A 16,296-nucleotide genomic window follows, 5' to 3' on the forward strand; every position below is an offset into this window, starting at 1 on the left:
TATAAACTACATATTACATTTTTATTTAGTAAATTATTAAAACTAATAAATTAGAATAAACATTCCAACAATTATTGATTTTCGTTATCAATTAATATTTAACTCAATTATTTTACTAAATTAAATAATTTTTTACACAAGTTTATATCGCTATCGAATACTGAATATTTATTAAGATTTTTCAATTCCGTTGTATTTATACTTTACCAAAATTAATATCTATCACTCCAGTTATTTTATAATTTTATTTATATTTAATATTAAAATTGGTTAGTTTTTGTATCATGCCAAGTAAGTATAATTTCTGACGCGCGTGTATAAGTAGGCCTACACGCGCACATTTAAAAAAATTTATTGGGTTTGAAAATTTGTAACTTTAAGAAATGGGGGGGAGGGGAGCTTATTCAAAAAATCTAAATTGCCCCCGGGCCCTTAGTTTCTCTGGACGGCCCTGATGGTACAAGAGGCGAGTGGTAGGTCCACTCAACCGTAATTCCCCGTACCACAAGTAACCTTGAAGAACATGTTCAATGAATGATTCTTGCGATAGGGAAAATTGTTTCACAACATATTTATGCACACACGCTATTGCTGGATCTCACTGTACGCAGGGCCGGTCCTAGGTATAAGCAAGCTACGCGGCCGCGTAGGGCGCTGGTCAAAGGGGGGCGGCAAACCCCCGGCCTTGTCCATGGTACATATTAGTACCTAGTTTACGTGACCCGGCCGGGAAGGCGATCGTTCTAACCGCACGGCCGCCGCGGCCCCAAATATAAAATAATAAGCACTAATATCAAAGAGAAGAGAATATTTGTTTATAAACAAGCAGTTAGAGTAGAGTGTTTCTTCATGGCATTACTTATTTTTTCTTGTTTAGTTTGCACATTCTCGTAACATACTGCGAAGGTGTTTATCATTAACTTATGTACCACGCCCTCTAAAGTGTGACGTCTCGTCGGAACGAATTTGATGGGCCCAACTTCACATCACGCAAGACGCATGACGCAGCAGAGCACTGTAGAGCTAGGGCCGGAACTAAGGGGGGGGGGGCATGGGGGGCATGTGCCCCGGGCGGCAAATATCAGGGGGCGGCAAAATATAAAAACTGGTTCACTAAAACAAAATGAAACTAGTCATTAAAAAAAGTTTTGAAAGTGTACATATCGCAACCAATAAGTTAACCAATAAATTAGAAATTTTATTTAACTTGATTATGCATAATTTGTAAATATATTCGTACTTCAAATGCGTTACCTCACTCTAAGAAACAAGTATTACCATAATTCGTGGTCTGGAGTGAGTAAAACCACTGCGATGAGAGCTGGCATCTCAAGGACCCGTTGCGCGAATGATCACTTGGCTGAGCAAGATGTACAGTCCTTTCTCTGATAAATACCCTCATTTTTCCAGCCCCTACTCAGTCGCAACTGTGTTTTCGTACCATGTGCGTCTCTGCCTGAGGACGGGAGCAGATAGCAGTTCCCGAAACGTCGCTTGTTTCTGTTTTGGAAAAACTATTGTGTTTGTTTCGTCTTTTCGTTTTGTCGTGTTTTTGTCTCGTTTCAACTGTTGTGCTGAATTTTTTTGGGTTCAATATTTTTGTGCTGTCATAATTTGTGGGGTTTTTATCGTTCTATTCTGTTTTGGAAAACTACCTATTGTGTTTGTTTCGTCTTTTCGTTTTTTCGTGATTTTGTCTCGTTTCAACCATTGTGCTGAATTTTTTTGGGTTCAATATTTTTGTGTCGTCATCATTTGTGTTTTTTTTTCGTTCTCTTAGTACATTTTGCTTTGTTTTTTTTTTGTTTGTTGACCATATTCCTGTTATGGAATATTTTGTAGTGTTTATATCCTGTTGACAACAGCAATTTTTTGCTTAATTTGTGCTTTTTGTCTTTTGGTTATTTTTACTTATTTATTTATTTTATTTTTTATTTTTCTTCTACAGAAAAAGGGCTTAGCAATGGCGTATGTCCAAAAAACTGACATCAAGTAATGTTGGAAGTCATTGACAGATTAATTATGGATTTTTAAGTGGTGTTCAAATTCATAAAATGGAAGTAAAAGATTTAAAAGTCAAAGCAGCAGAATTAGAAAACACAGTGCCGATCTTAACAAAGAAGAATTCGTATTTGAAATTGAAAGTTTTAAGCACCATGCATTAACAGTAGACTATGAATTAAAAGATGCTACAGCATCAACAATGTTGAACCTTATCTACAAAAATAAACTGGAGGAGGCACATCCTAACATTACTACTGCTCTGAGAATGTTTCTCACCCTTCCAGTTACAATTGCGTCAGGTGAAAGAAGTTTTAGTAAACTTAAACTTATTAAAAGCTATTTGGGAAGCACGATGGGCCAGCAGAGATTAAAAAATCTAAGTATTATATCTACTGAACACAAACGAGCTGCTTTGATCAATTTTGATGATATTATTAACACTTTTGCAGCTAATCATGCTCGAAAAATTAAATTTTGAATTGAATTTCTTTGTATGGTTATCAATACAACATTATACTTAATTCAGAATCACATGTTCCTTATGTAATTTTAGTACTTAATAAACTTATTGGTAAGACATTAATTTTCACTGTTGTGCAAACAATAAACAATAACTAGTTTGATAACAATCTATTTCATTATAATAAAAAATGTAATTGTATTAGTTTTCCAATTAGTGTACTTGATAAATAAAAGTTCTCAATTATGTATAAGTGAATGGTATCATTTCAGCAACCGCTTCTAACGAAAAAGGGTATTTTATAATGTTGGTAAGGAGGGGGCGGCAAATTAAGCTTTGCCCCCCCTAACGAATCTCCTAGTTCCGGCCCTGTGTAGAGCAGACGATATCTCTCTTTCTCACACATGTACACACACACCGCCAGGCGCCACACCCCTTTTCCAACGCGTCTGTTACTTCTGAAGAGACATATGTTCATTACTTAAGCAAAAATATTCAAAATGAGTTTATTGGTCTCTTGTCCGCTAAAATCCAAGATCGTATTTTAAATTAGATAATACAGGCTACATATTATTCCATAATACTGGACTATACACCCGATGTAAGTCACATTGAACAAATGACATTAGTGGTAAGGTTTGTTAAATTTGTAGAAAATGAAGAAGTGTCAATTAAAGACCATTTCTTAGGTTTCGTACCTATCACACATTCTACAGGCGAAGGCCTCACAGAAACTTTACTCAATGAGCTATCTACACGGAACATTCCTTTAAAGAACATGAGAGGCCCGGGATATGATAATGGCTCCAATATGAAAGGAAAGCATGTTGGAGTTCAGAAAAGGATACTTTATTTGAATTCTAGAGCATTTTTTGTGCCATGTGGAAACCACTCCCTTAATTTAGTGGTTAACGATGCCGCTCTGTCTTGCCCTACTGCAGTTGACTGTTTTAGCATTATTCAAGAAATTTTTAATTTCTTCTCATGTTCAACTCACCGATGGAGTATTTTGATGAAACACACGCCAAATCTTACTGTAAAAGCTCTCTGCAACACTCGATGGGAGAGTAGGATTGAGGCCTTATTGCCTCTAAGATTATTGAGGAAATATACGATGCTGTGTATGAAGCCTATCAAGACCAGAAACTCGATGCATTTGGCAGAAACGCTGCTTTAGGAATTGTAAGAAAACTGCAAAGTTTCAAGTTTCTGTGTTGTTTAGTAACTTGGTATGAGATTCTGTTCAAAATAAACATCGTAAGTAAGGTCTTGTAAAAGGTTACAACTGACCTGCAAAGGTCAATGGATCTCGTCAAAAGTGTACAGAGATTTCTAGAGCAAATAAGATCTTATGAAGACCTGAATAACGTCATCACATATGCAAAACAGCTTGCAGAAAAAGTCGGTATTGCTGCTGACTTTGAAAAAGAAACTCAAGTCCGGTCCAAGGAAAACAAAAAAGCAATTCTCTTAAGAGACTGAAGATGAACCTATTCATGCTGGGAAGACATCGTTCAAAGTTAATTTCTTCTTTAAAGTAGTACTTGACACAGCAATATCTTCGCTTAAAGAGCGATTTGAACTTATGGAGAACCACAGTAAGAGTTTCAAATTTCTTTATGATATTACAAATTTACACACTTGGGATAGAAATGAGTTGAAGGATGCTTGTAATTTTGTAGACAGTGTTCTAAGTGATGGAGCAGATCGTGATATAAACGGAGTTGACCTTTTTGACGAGCTACACATTTTTGGACTTATGTTGCCGTCTGAAAGTTCTCCAGCTAAAGCGTTGTCGTTCATAACCAAAGATGGTTATATGGACACCTTCACAAACATTTTTGTTTCGCTGAGAATTCTTCTGACTCTTCCGGTTTCAGTGGCCAGTGGTGAAAGAAGTTTTTCTAAGTTAAAACTGATAAAAACTTATTTAAGATCAACTTTTTCTCAAAAGCGTTTGATTGGGCTGGCAACAATGGCCATTGAAAATGAGTTGCTTAATGAAATGGACACCGATTTCATACTCAATGAATTCGCAAAAATGAAAGCCAGAAAAATCTCTTTTTAATGATTTATTTTTAGTTTTGCCATACGTTCTTATAATGTGAGTGTAGTTATATTCATTTACATTCTCTACTTTATGTACAGTTATAACATAGGTCCGTTTTTTATTCTTGTAAAAATTGATGCAAGTTTGTAAATTATTTTATCTAATATCATGATTTAATTTATTAAAGTAGTGAGTGTATTAATAATATTACAGATAACCACGTGGTACTGCTTTGTAAACCAAAATTATCAAAAGCGCTTTTAATAAAGTTATCATTACCGATTTTTTAAAATTTTGTTTTGGGAGGAGGGGGAGGGGGGGCGCCATAATGTTGTTCGCTTACATTTGAAAAATGTATAGGGCCGGCCCTGACTGTACGGCATGGGAAGCCTTCATTTCACAGACGAGGGAGCCACACCCGAAGTTCCCCGTAGTTCATGCTCGCTTTTCCCCCGTTCTATCTCATTGTATAAACCGGTGTGGCATTAAATTTGGCGGTCGATTAGGATAGGTTAGCTACATTATAAATACGTTAAAACATTGTGGGTGGTTGGTTATATTAGGTAAGTATATAGCTACATTAAAAATACTGTAAAATCATTTTATGGTTGCTTAGCAAATAACTTTTTAATATGTAGCTATCCAGGGCTAGGAAACCGTTTACATGATTTCACAGTATCTTTATGTAGCTATCCTAACCAAATCAACCGTCCACAGTGTTTTAAAGTATTTATAATGTAGTTAACCTAACCTAATTGACAATTTGTTATCATGAGTTACAATGAACAAAAAAAAAACAACCTATAGATGCACGATCGGGGGTTTGGCTCTCTCGTTTGTGAAAAGAAGGCTTCCCGTACAGCATAGATAAACTATAAGTTTGAATAGAAAAAGAAGGATGAACACACAAAAACACAGAGAGATAATCCAAAACAAATATTGGTGTCATATGTCGAGCACATAGACATCACAGAAAATTCCGTGGAGGTATATATCACGGGTCTGACGAACACGGTGGGCCGACGACGAAAATACATTTGTTACAAGAACAGAAAATACAGAACAACAACCTCTTTGACCGACACAGCATCAAAAAGAGGAACCCAAAAAATAATTGGACAAACAACACACGACGACGACGACGACGGCACAGTCAAACATAGCAGGTTTGCTAAGGCGAACAGTTGGCGTATGTCAATAAAAATGTTTTAAATCAACTATAAACAACCCGTAAAGACATCATTTAAAAGATTATTATTTCTGGTACTATTTGATACTATTTGTTAATGATGGGGGGAAAAAGATTTTGACACATCTATATCTACGTGAAGAGAAATCCCGACAGAGACTTGAACAGTAAGTATCTTTTCCGATGTCCGCTGTCACATCACAACACGAAAAATGTCACACAGAAAAAACAAAATTCTGTACTTAAATACGAGTCCATTAGAATCAAGATGCCAAGAAATAGATCGTAATAAAAGAAAAATTTTGTAACTTTGTCGACCACATGGAAATGGTTATTTTTGAACAATACTTTTTCAAGATAATTTACTGAGTATTTCTTAACGAAAATAGACGCATAATTAATGTTTCGTTCAAGCCTGATTTAAGTAAACCGTGGAAAAGATAATATAATTTTCAATCATTGTACTTAATTGGGTTTTATTGTGTTTATTAATGTGCGTAGTTAATACTGGAAAGCTATTCAAGGAATGGTTTACAAACTATTGGAAGCGCTGGGACAGACTCAAAGCATTAACGCTCTGGTAAGAAGTACTGCTGCAAACACTATTTTGTAGTGAAACAATTGTCTTCATGTGAATGTACAAATGTAAAAAAATATGTTGTGAAATCACATGAACATTTCTTTTTCATTCACGTGCAGTGGAATGACAGATCCTACAGGAACGACGGAGCGACAGGAATGACGGAAAGACAGGAATGACGGACCGACTGGAATGATGGACCTACAGGAATGACGGACCTACAGGAATGACGGACCAACTGGAATGACGGACCTACAGGAATGACGGACCTACTGGAATGATGGACCTACAGGAATGATGGACCAACTGTAATGACGGACCTACTGTAATGGACCTACAGGAATGACGGACCTACAGGAATGACGGACCTACAGGAAAGACGGACCTACAGGAAAGACGGACCGACAGGAACGACGGACGACGCGGCACTCACCGAGGCGAAGGTCTCGAAGGACAGGACGCCGAACTTGCCCGCCGTGACGTGGACGGGCCTCTGCGCGCGCATGGTCGCCATCAGCAGCGCCTTCTGGAAGGCCGGCGGGCGCGCCAGCCAGTCCGAGAAGTAGACCGCGTCGCTCACCCGGGCGCTCTGGACGGAGGACAAACACAATCTCGCTCCCTCGTCACCACTACCCCTGCTGCCCGGGCACACATGCGATACGCACAGCTTCAGGAATAACAACTGCTCGAGATATCCGAGCGGGGTCTCTTAGCAAGAGTTTTCTGAGGGCCGATAAGTAGTATCGTTTCCGGATTAAGTTTTTAAACTGTATTTTTAGAAGAGATTCAGAGTATTTTTAGGCACTTTTATATTCCTTCATCCGCTGTACAATGTAACAGTCACCGCTGAAATTCTATAGTTGCCCCATGCTCTGTGCGCCAGTTCAGAGGAGATACCATGCTAGAAGCACCAGCAAGAGTCTCACTTATCATCCTACCTCACTGGCACAGACACACCCCTAACGTGACGGGCCCATTAAGAGCTATTTCTGTAAGTTTTATCTATTGCTATTTTGTATTTGTTGTTATATCACACATATTTTAATCGGATGTTAACTAAGTGCAATATAACGTAGTAAATATTTGCGATAGAACAAGGAATGCAAGAGATACATAGTGTTAAATTTACAGATAGGAACTTCTAAATAAAAGTAATGACGAGAGAAAATGAAAAAAAAAATCCACCTGGGCATGTTACATTCGTCCCTAAACTTGGGTTCACAATTAAGAAAAGAACATAAGCGAGTGCATAGCAGTCTAAAGCACACGACTGTGCAAAATCGGTTTACAATTGAAATCTTACTGATAGGTTCAGCAAATGAAATTTCGCTAATGAAATACCAGAGGTGTGCTTGCCGTGTTAGAGAATAAAAATGTATTAAGTGCCAAAAAAATGACTATCCTGTGACAATTAAGATATTTTTTGTGAACACAGTTTTCCAACATTTAAAATGATTTTGGGTTACCTATGTACAATTTTAAGTAAGCCATTCTTACCACAAAATATTTTTATATTTATTTACATTTTTGCTACTGTTATTTTATAAGTAATAAATTTTCATTAATTTGTAGTAATATTTCAAAAATTTTATGAAAAATAAATTTGATTGATAAATATAAACTGTTGTCTAGTTACGTTAATTGGCACCCTACTCTTTTTGCAATGGCCGTGGCGCCATGCGTTCGTAACAGAAATAAAAAATAATAGCCTAATTTCCCTCCTATGTGCACGACAACTTTCCCATGCGCACAACCGTCCTATGCGCTTTGCGAATCAGTAGTTTTGAAAACATAGCGGTCAAATCTTGTGAGCACAGCCTACTGTCACTGTTAACAGTTTTTTTTTTTAAATTGTGTACTATCTTAAGGGTGAAAGATATGGAACGAAAGACACCATCTTAGTTTCAACATTTATTGGGCCTTTACAATTTTCTTTAATTTAATATTTAAATTTTGGTTACATTAAAGCATGGTATATAATTTATAATGTAATATCTCAAGTTTATAATAACGGGCTAATACAATCATTTTCCCTTGAGAAACCGTTGGAATTAATTATTGAGATAGTTTGTTTGATTGTATTGATAGTTTTTGAAAATATTTTAATGAATTTGTGCCGAAACTTCCGCACAGGTATCATTATCTAAACTGATATTTATTAAGATTTGATGACTTATTAACATTTGCACTTCTACTGAACATTGTGTCTTTGAAATTAAGGCAGCTCTACGCAGCATCATGTCTATGTCGCCGAGTGGTCCAATTGAACTTCAATAGCTATATGTTCCTAAGGACCAATGCAACGATCAACAAACTTATATATTACACTTTTAAAATATATAGTAACTGTACCAGCGAATTTATACTTAAAAACAGTGACATTTAATGGTTTCTATGGTTTCGTTGACGTCTGGTTTGTGTGTCTGCTGCGTCTGGCTACGTGACGTCAGCGCAGCAGCGCACCAATAGGCCTAATTGCCTCCCATTAAAACGGTTTAATCTGTTAAATAATTTTCTAGTTCGGCGTCCGCTGCAGGATTATGCAGTCGAGAAGCGTGACGCAAATCAGTTGTGTTAGCTAGTTTTAGCAGCATCCAGCTTACATCTTATGCTTAATTTATTGCATAAAGTACAACTACTCAGTGGGGTAGGACGACACTTAAACAGTGTTGTTACTCGGGGTATAATATGTGAAAGCAAATTGTCACTGTACTTCTCTACGTCCTCTGTACATTACCATCTTTTGGAACGGCCGTTAATATAAGCCAAGATCACTAATTTAAAACTAACTGTTTAAACTGAATCAAATTGCATAACAAACTAGACATAAATGCCAATTTCTTAAACTTTTTTTAGTAGTTACAAACAATGTACATAAGCAAACACCTGTTTCCGTTTTTTTAAGAAATTGTTAATGCGAATCCTTCGTTTGTATGCATAGACGATATTTAATTCCTTAGAATGTAGTAAAGCATTACATACCTTTTCTGTGATCAGAGTCCCAAAATAGCAATGAAGACCATTTAAGAAGACGGTGATACCTAGATGACCAATACAAGCTGGAAATCTGGGATTGGTGACTTCCATCTGTACAACATCGGAATCAATGAGTTAGGTACTTATATTACACATGTTGTATACGTAATTTATTGAATGTAAAATGAGACATGCAAGCCCATAAAGGACCGCTGCACATATTTCAAAGAGTTATAATTAATACGGGGGGGGAAAAATAATTAAATTACTACCAGAAAATAAGTGATTTCAGCAGGCTTCGTCGAAACATTTTTTAACTATAACATTACACCAATCAAATAGATGTTCCATCACTTTTTGCACTAGAATACCAACATTTCATTTTCGCTTCACCCTGAAGGAAATATGCCAGACATCCATTTTCCTGCACGCTAATGCAGATCAAGTGATTTTACTACATACGTTTTTGTTCTGTCTGTGTTTTTGTTCCTTATCGAAAGTTCTTTGTTCTTCTTCTTCCCATTAAAATTTAACATTCTTTTTGCGTATATAATTGAGAGGAAATTGGGGATATATTTGCCGAAGAATTGAATCATCCCAGTAAACCGGGCTATACCTTTGACATCCCATGGCGTAGTCCTTTCAGGATCAATAGAGATACCCAGAGAAAAAAATGTTGTGCGCTAAAAATGATATTTCCTGACCAGCAAATTCTACACTATGGGGATGTACAGTCAGACCAGGCTTTTAGAGGCAATATATAACTTCTTTCAAATGCTGGAGATGTTCATAGAAGTTTTTAGAGTACACAACACGATCATCTAAATATCTGTATGCAAACTTAAATTTTATATAGCTAATTAAAAATCTGACATAATAACCTTTGTGAGAACCTGGCCACCCAGTAGCAAGACCGAAAGGCACACTCGTGAACTGATAGGGTTCCAGGGCAAACGGAAACTAGTAATGGGTCTAGATTCCTTTTTTCAAAGATATCTGGTGATACGCAGAATTTAAATCAATGGTAGTGAAATTTCTAGCATTAGAAAACCAGTGAAATTACTCATGCAAATCTTGTAAAGTTACCGCTTCTATTTCAATCTTCTGATTAACGCAACGGTAAACAACGAAAAGTGCCGAAAGAAACCTTAATACGAGGGACTAGGACAAAATGTTTTCCTACCAAGTAAGGTGATCTATCATTACAGATCTGATCAGGGATATGCTCACAAACTTTCTGAACTCCCAAATATATATTTTCAAAACATAACGCTGATTTAACTTGCTGAAGTATGTGAGGATTATAAGTGAATTACTTGATCGGTTAGGTTTGCATTAAGACGCTCACTTTGAATCCCTATGCTTTGTGCGTTTTTTTTGTTGTAATTTCCTGCACTCTTTGATTGCATGCCAAGTGGCAGAATTGGGAGACAGGCGTTTGAGGAGGGCGATTGTAATTTTGGGGAATATGGACCATGTTCGCCAAGATGGCTTAGGTACTATTAACCGTATTGAGGTTAGTTTGCATAACGTTATGTGAACCATAAAAATTCATGTTTTGCTTGCTTCCTTAACACGGCGAAAATTACATATGTATTTTGTGGTCAGCGAAACCAACATCCTGGGAGTGATCAACTTCAGAGAACGTAGTGGGTTTGATTAGGAAGACTAGCCTGGATTTCTCTTCAGGGGACACTCAATTTAAAATCGTGTTGATAACTTCCTGCTCAGTTACTCGTAGATGGAAGAGGCCTAATTCATTACTTTTGCTAGATTAATTTTGAATGGTTAATGCACCTGCAGTGATTTTAATGAATGGAATTTGACTTAATAAAGATGTTATGCCTTAACACATTGGGTCTATAAAAACAGCTGTTTGTTTTGATTCAGATAGGAATTATTGTATTAACAGCATGTTTAACTTACCGTACCAATGTCGTAGACTATGAGACAAATACTGAAAGATGACACTATAAAGTGTGAAAATAGAAATGGATCCAATAATCTTTTGACATCTGATGACAACCTGCAAGGAAAAAAAAAATCAAATTTATCATATGCAAAAGTATTTACAATCATGGGTGGTTTGCTTAAATTCTCTGCTTTATACTTTCCAATTTTTTCATACTCGATAAAAATTTTGGTTAGTAGTAGAACTAATTACAAAAAAATGAATGATGCATTGTAGCACATGTTTGGCATGAGATAGTATATATATATATTATTGTATTAAGTTTTAAGTAGGTACACATACACAGAGCATCTCTACATCTCTCTCTATACCTTCCTATATATCTATATCTCTACCTATATCGCTCTTACTCTCCCTGTATATATAAATATATATTTTTATATATATATATACATATCTCTAACATTATCTCTATATCTATATATCTCCATAGCACTATCTCTATCCTCTATTTCTCCATCTGCCCCTCTATAGCTCTCAATCTCTACCTCTATCTCTGTATATCTTTCTACATCTATTTCTCTATCTCACTATATATCAATCTATCACTGTATCTATATATCTATCGTTATCTCTTTCTCGACTCGTGTGATACCATTAGCATTCAGACCATGGAAACGAGGAACTGTCATAGAATACTTACTGGTAATTATCCGATAATACTCACGCGTCATATTAAATTGCCATGGATACGCAGAAGGCATCAACTATGAAATAAAGCCCGTTGCCACATACGTAGAGGACTGAAGTGTCACCAATAAAATAACGAAATTCTTTTAAAAAATAATTAAATTCTGATTTGAGGGTTGATTTCATCGAAATCTCACCTACGATGTGACATTCCCCTCGTTTCGAAGGTGAAGCGTGCACAGTTTGAAACCCAGTGGGACACGAACAAGCAGGTGTGCTAGAGTGTGGGTAGCGCTCACTCGAGGGATCGCTGGTGGAGCGCTATGAACCTCCGGAGGTCCCCCGGAGCGCGCGGGACCCGGATGGCGAGCGCCAGGCGCCCCGCCACGTCGAACAAGCTGCCGATGTGCAGCACGAGCGAGAAGCAGAGCAGGTGCGAGGCGCCCGTCTGCAGCGCCATCACCGCCAGGAACACCACGTGGTAGCCGTACTCGACGAAGAAGCGCGCACGGCTGGACCGCTCCAAGGGGAACCACGTGTCCAGCGGCAAGGGCACGTCGTCCAGGCTGTCGCGGTTGGCCAGCGCCACCAGCGGCACCGCGTAGTACACCAGCATCGTGAGGCACACCGCGGCGAACTGCACCTTAATTGTCGGGCCCACGCTCAACTTAGGGGGCATCCATGGTTTATGTGAGGCGTTTAGAAGGGGCTGAGGGTCGAGTCGAATCCCACCCAGTCTCTCGTGCGGGAGAGGGGGGTCTCAGCAAATATCAAGTAATTACCCCCCCCCCCCCTTCTTCCCGCAAGAAGCAATGTAAAATCGTGACAAAACTGGTTTAAATTAAAGTGGAAACACGTTTCTCCACTAAAACATAGGTAAAACCTACACGATAATAATCATCGCGGTTATGCGAACGCCACAAAGTCACTCTTGGGACCACATGCGAGTCCTCGTGGACTGAATTATGGATGAATATTCTCTTACGAGTTTTAGTAGTTCATATTTATTTATATTTTATTGTTCGAATCTCTCACTGTGATTCTAGACTACGTTATGTCTTAAATATTAGTCTTGAATAAAAATAATTAAGCAAATCATGTTTTTTTTTTTAACAGATCCAACGCAACCAAGCAAAGGTTAACGTATATCTACTAAAAATACGTATTTTGACAAATCTCGCGATTTTTTGGGGGGAGGTGGAAGGGGGACGAGCCAGATCGCACTACATCTCACCAAGGGGGGAAGGAAGGTAGAAAAATCACCAAAATCGCCTAACGTAATAAATGGACGCCCTCTTAGCGACTCACGGATTAGAACCGCCGCACTTTAAGGGTGCAATGGCAATCAGTTTTAAGCACTGTCGAACAACCTTTACAAGAGAACATACACAACGCGGTATTTCACGTTTCATTGCTATTATTTTGTGTTGTTTCAATGTAGTGGTATCTTGTTAGTGAAAATGTACTCGCCATAACTTTGTTAAATAAAGCTGGATGAAAAAAATAGCAACATTAAATCAAAGTATAACATTTAAATAAAAAAAAAAATGCATTTACACAGGTTCGATGTGGCACCCTTCAAGTTAGAACTCTTTAAACTGTACACATCGCTAGAGAGCCTGAAAACATAGCGTTATGATTGTGAGAGAAATTGATCTCCATAGAATTATAAACTAGAACTTTGTCCTCATTGGAACATATGTAGTTTTTGCCCGTCCCCAAGGAAAAAATACCAATAACATCACAAAATTTGAAAGACCTAATCGCTGGCAGTCCAGCTGGAAGGTAAAATGTGGCAGTAGCTGATGGACAGAAGACCCCGACTTATTTGTGTACAAGTGTATGGAGGCAATCTGTGGTACTAGAAAATAACACTAAGTTTAATGGTCTCTACACACAGACCAGAATGGTTAAATGTTAGAAAGGGTTTAACATATATTTAGTTCTTCAAACATTCTACCGTCATAAGTTACACTCAAGTAACTTTGCAACTCACATCTGGGAACAACCACAATTTAGGATTCTCAAATCTGCACACACAGTGCAGAACGGTCATATGTCAAAACGAGCGTGACATACAACCAATAACTACGTCCAAGTACTTTTCGCGAAAAGATTTCCAGAACCGGGTTGAGGTCGCGTTTCGGAACTAGGTTGCAATAGACTTTAGGAGCTAACTTAACAGTTTCGATCGCTTTTTTCACCCACGCGTTGGTGCGAGAGACTGGAACTTTTGCGACTGGTATTATGCATGGCAGAAATCCTAAGTATTGGAGAAAAAAAAACACAGTTATGCAATTTGAAATTACCATTGGTATAGATTTGGAGAGATTTCGCCTAATTGAGGACAGGAATATTTACTTACTTTGCGAAGTTATCTATTCAAATTCGAAAAGTTAAAGAATGATTAAAACTCACAAATTAAAAAAAAAAGTTTTTCTTTAACTATTAACACCATCTTTTGGTGAAAAATCAAATGCACTTTTTAACAAATATAAAGATAGCATGAAAGGGTTTGATGTGTGTGAAACAGCAAGCGCAACTACCTGCAGAGTGCCGGCCTCAGACTCCTGGTGGACGACTTCCCGTCGCACGCTGGCATTCTGCATGTAGACGCTGTCTTACAACGTTCAAAAATGTTATGTGTACAAATATATACGGAGCGACAGACGCTGGACTTGGATTCTTCGTATAGCCATTATCATTTCGATCTTTTATAGTTACCAGAAATATTTCCAGACAAATGCAGGCATGGTGTTTACAATAGGTCATCACATATTAATTCCCCAATGTTCCTGTTCGGTTTAGTTGCGTGTTAACATTTCCAATGTCCGACGACATGTTGAACTAAAGCTAAAATAACTAAGTTAAGATCAGTTCCGCGATTATTTCACGGATTTATTTGTGGGTAGCAAAGTAGACTTTTAAGTACATACGTATACATCGGCTTCATGTTCATTGTTTTGACTACACCTCTCTCTGACACGACCTTCATGACCCTGAGACAGTTGTAGGCAAGGATAAGAAAAGGTTACCAAAGATGGGGTGAGCAGGTAATTAAAAGAGGGCAGTAGAGAAGAGAAAATAGAGAAATGGAACAAAGTGATTGAAGAGGAATGGCGGAGAGATAGGCGAAGATGGAAGCATTTTACTTTACTGACCCGACCGCAGGCTGGAAGCAGTTGATGATGATAATGATGATGATGATGATGGTGATGATGAGAATCATGAGCCAAAACCCCTCCCCCCAAAGAATGTGACAATTTCATGGACCAATGAGCACTCTAATTGTGTAGGAAAGTTGAGTGTGGGCTCTGACTACGACGGCGCCCGAACCTTGGCCAGCTGCCTGCCGAGACGCACCGAGCGCAGGACCACGGGCCTCGTGGCCTCCTCGGCGAGGGCGTCGTCGAACAGGGCGCGCAGGTCGGCGACGACGCCCTCGAACTGGGCGCGCCGCGCGAACAGCTGCGCCGCCAGCACGAACAGGGGCAGCGCCGTGCAGAACTTGGGCGTCGAGTCGAGGATGGCGTCCAGGTTGCCCCAGTCGCGGTACACGTGTGTCATGGAGGCTATGTACAAGGCGCGGACGACCATCAGCGCTCTGGCGCAGCCACCTTCCAGCCGGGTCCTCCAGGAGCCGGGGTCGTCCCTGCTTGGCCACAGCCCCGCCAGCCTCATCAGCGACAGGACCAGCGCCATGCACCTCTTGTCTTTTTCCATGGCGCGCCGACGGCCTCTGAACACCTTCCTGTCCGCTCGCGACAGACCTCTATGACTTATATATATATTTTTTTCATAAACACCCACAACGGAACTCTGCTCTCGCATGAATAATGCATGGAAACCGATCGAAGAAAGTTTGCAAAACGTGCAATTTTCGTCGAGCCGCGGAAGTTCCGTCGAAGTGAAATAATTTAAGTTCGTTGCTGTGTCGCAAAAAAAAAAAATTGCGCTTGCCGGCAACATCAACCTGAGGACGCTTAAAGACGGCGAGTTTCCAATAACGGACGGAGGTAATTACTTTCGGTACGTCCTGCTGTGTCATTGTTTTTTGTGGGAACCCAGAATGACGTAAGATAAAAGCATGTTCTGCAGTTCCGAGTCACAGATACGGCCAATAGTTCGCAGAAACGTACACAAAATAATTAATAAAAATGCAGGTACTTCTTAACAGGTTAAATCGTAAGTCAAGGAAGGGCCATACTCTGTATTCTTTGTTATTTTATTACATACTTACTTTACTGGTAATAGTTAAAACAAACTTTTCTGTGTATATCATTCCTTTTTTTTATGCACTCTCTTATGAAAACTGGACAACTATTTGCGAAATTTGTAATTGTTTACCTCTAAATTGTTTTTTTCGTTTATGATGAAATATACCATTCATGTTAAGTAACATTAATAATTAATATTTATGTGAAACATAGTTCAA

At 38.5% G+C, this 16,296-nt stretch overlaps 1 protein-coding gene across 1 annotated transcript; it reads right to left on the reverse strand.

The window, feature by feature from the left end:
* Window positions 1-6,668: 6,668 nt before the first annotated feature.
* LOC134541839 (uncharacterized) lies at window positions 6,669-15,584 on the reverse strand. The gene is made up of 3 exons (XM_063385535.1): window positions 15,198-15,584; window positions 12,161-12,498; window positions 6,669-6,918 (listed from the first exon to the last, which is right to left on the reverse strand). The coding sequence occupies exons 1-3, from the start codon at window positions 15,582-15,584 to the stop codon at window positions 6,669-6,671; spliced, it is 975 nt and encodes a 324-aa protein (XP_063241605.1).
* Between the last annotated feature and the right edge of the window lie 712 nt (window positions 15,585-16,296).

This window comes from Bacillus rossius (genome assembly GCF_032445375.1).
Source record: "Bacillus rossius redtenbacheri isolate Brsri chromosome 4 unlocalized genomic scaffold, Brsri_v3 Brsri_v3_scf4_2, whole genome shotgun sequence".
Taxonomy (NCBI): domain Eukaryota; kingdom Metazoa; phylum Arthropoda; class Insecta; order Phasmatodea; family Bacillidae; genus Bacillus; species Bacillus rossius.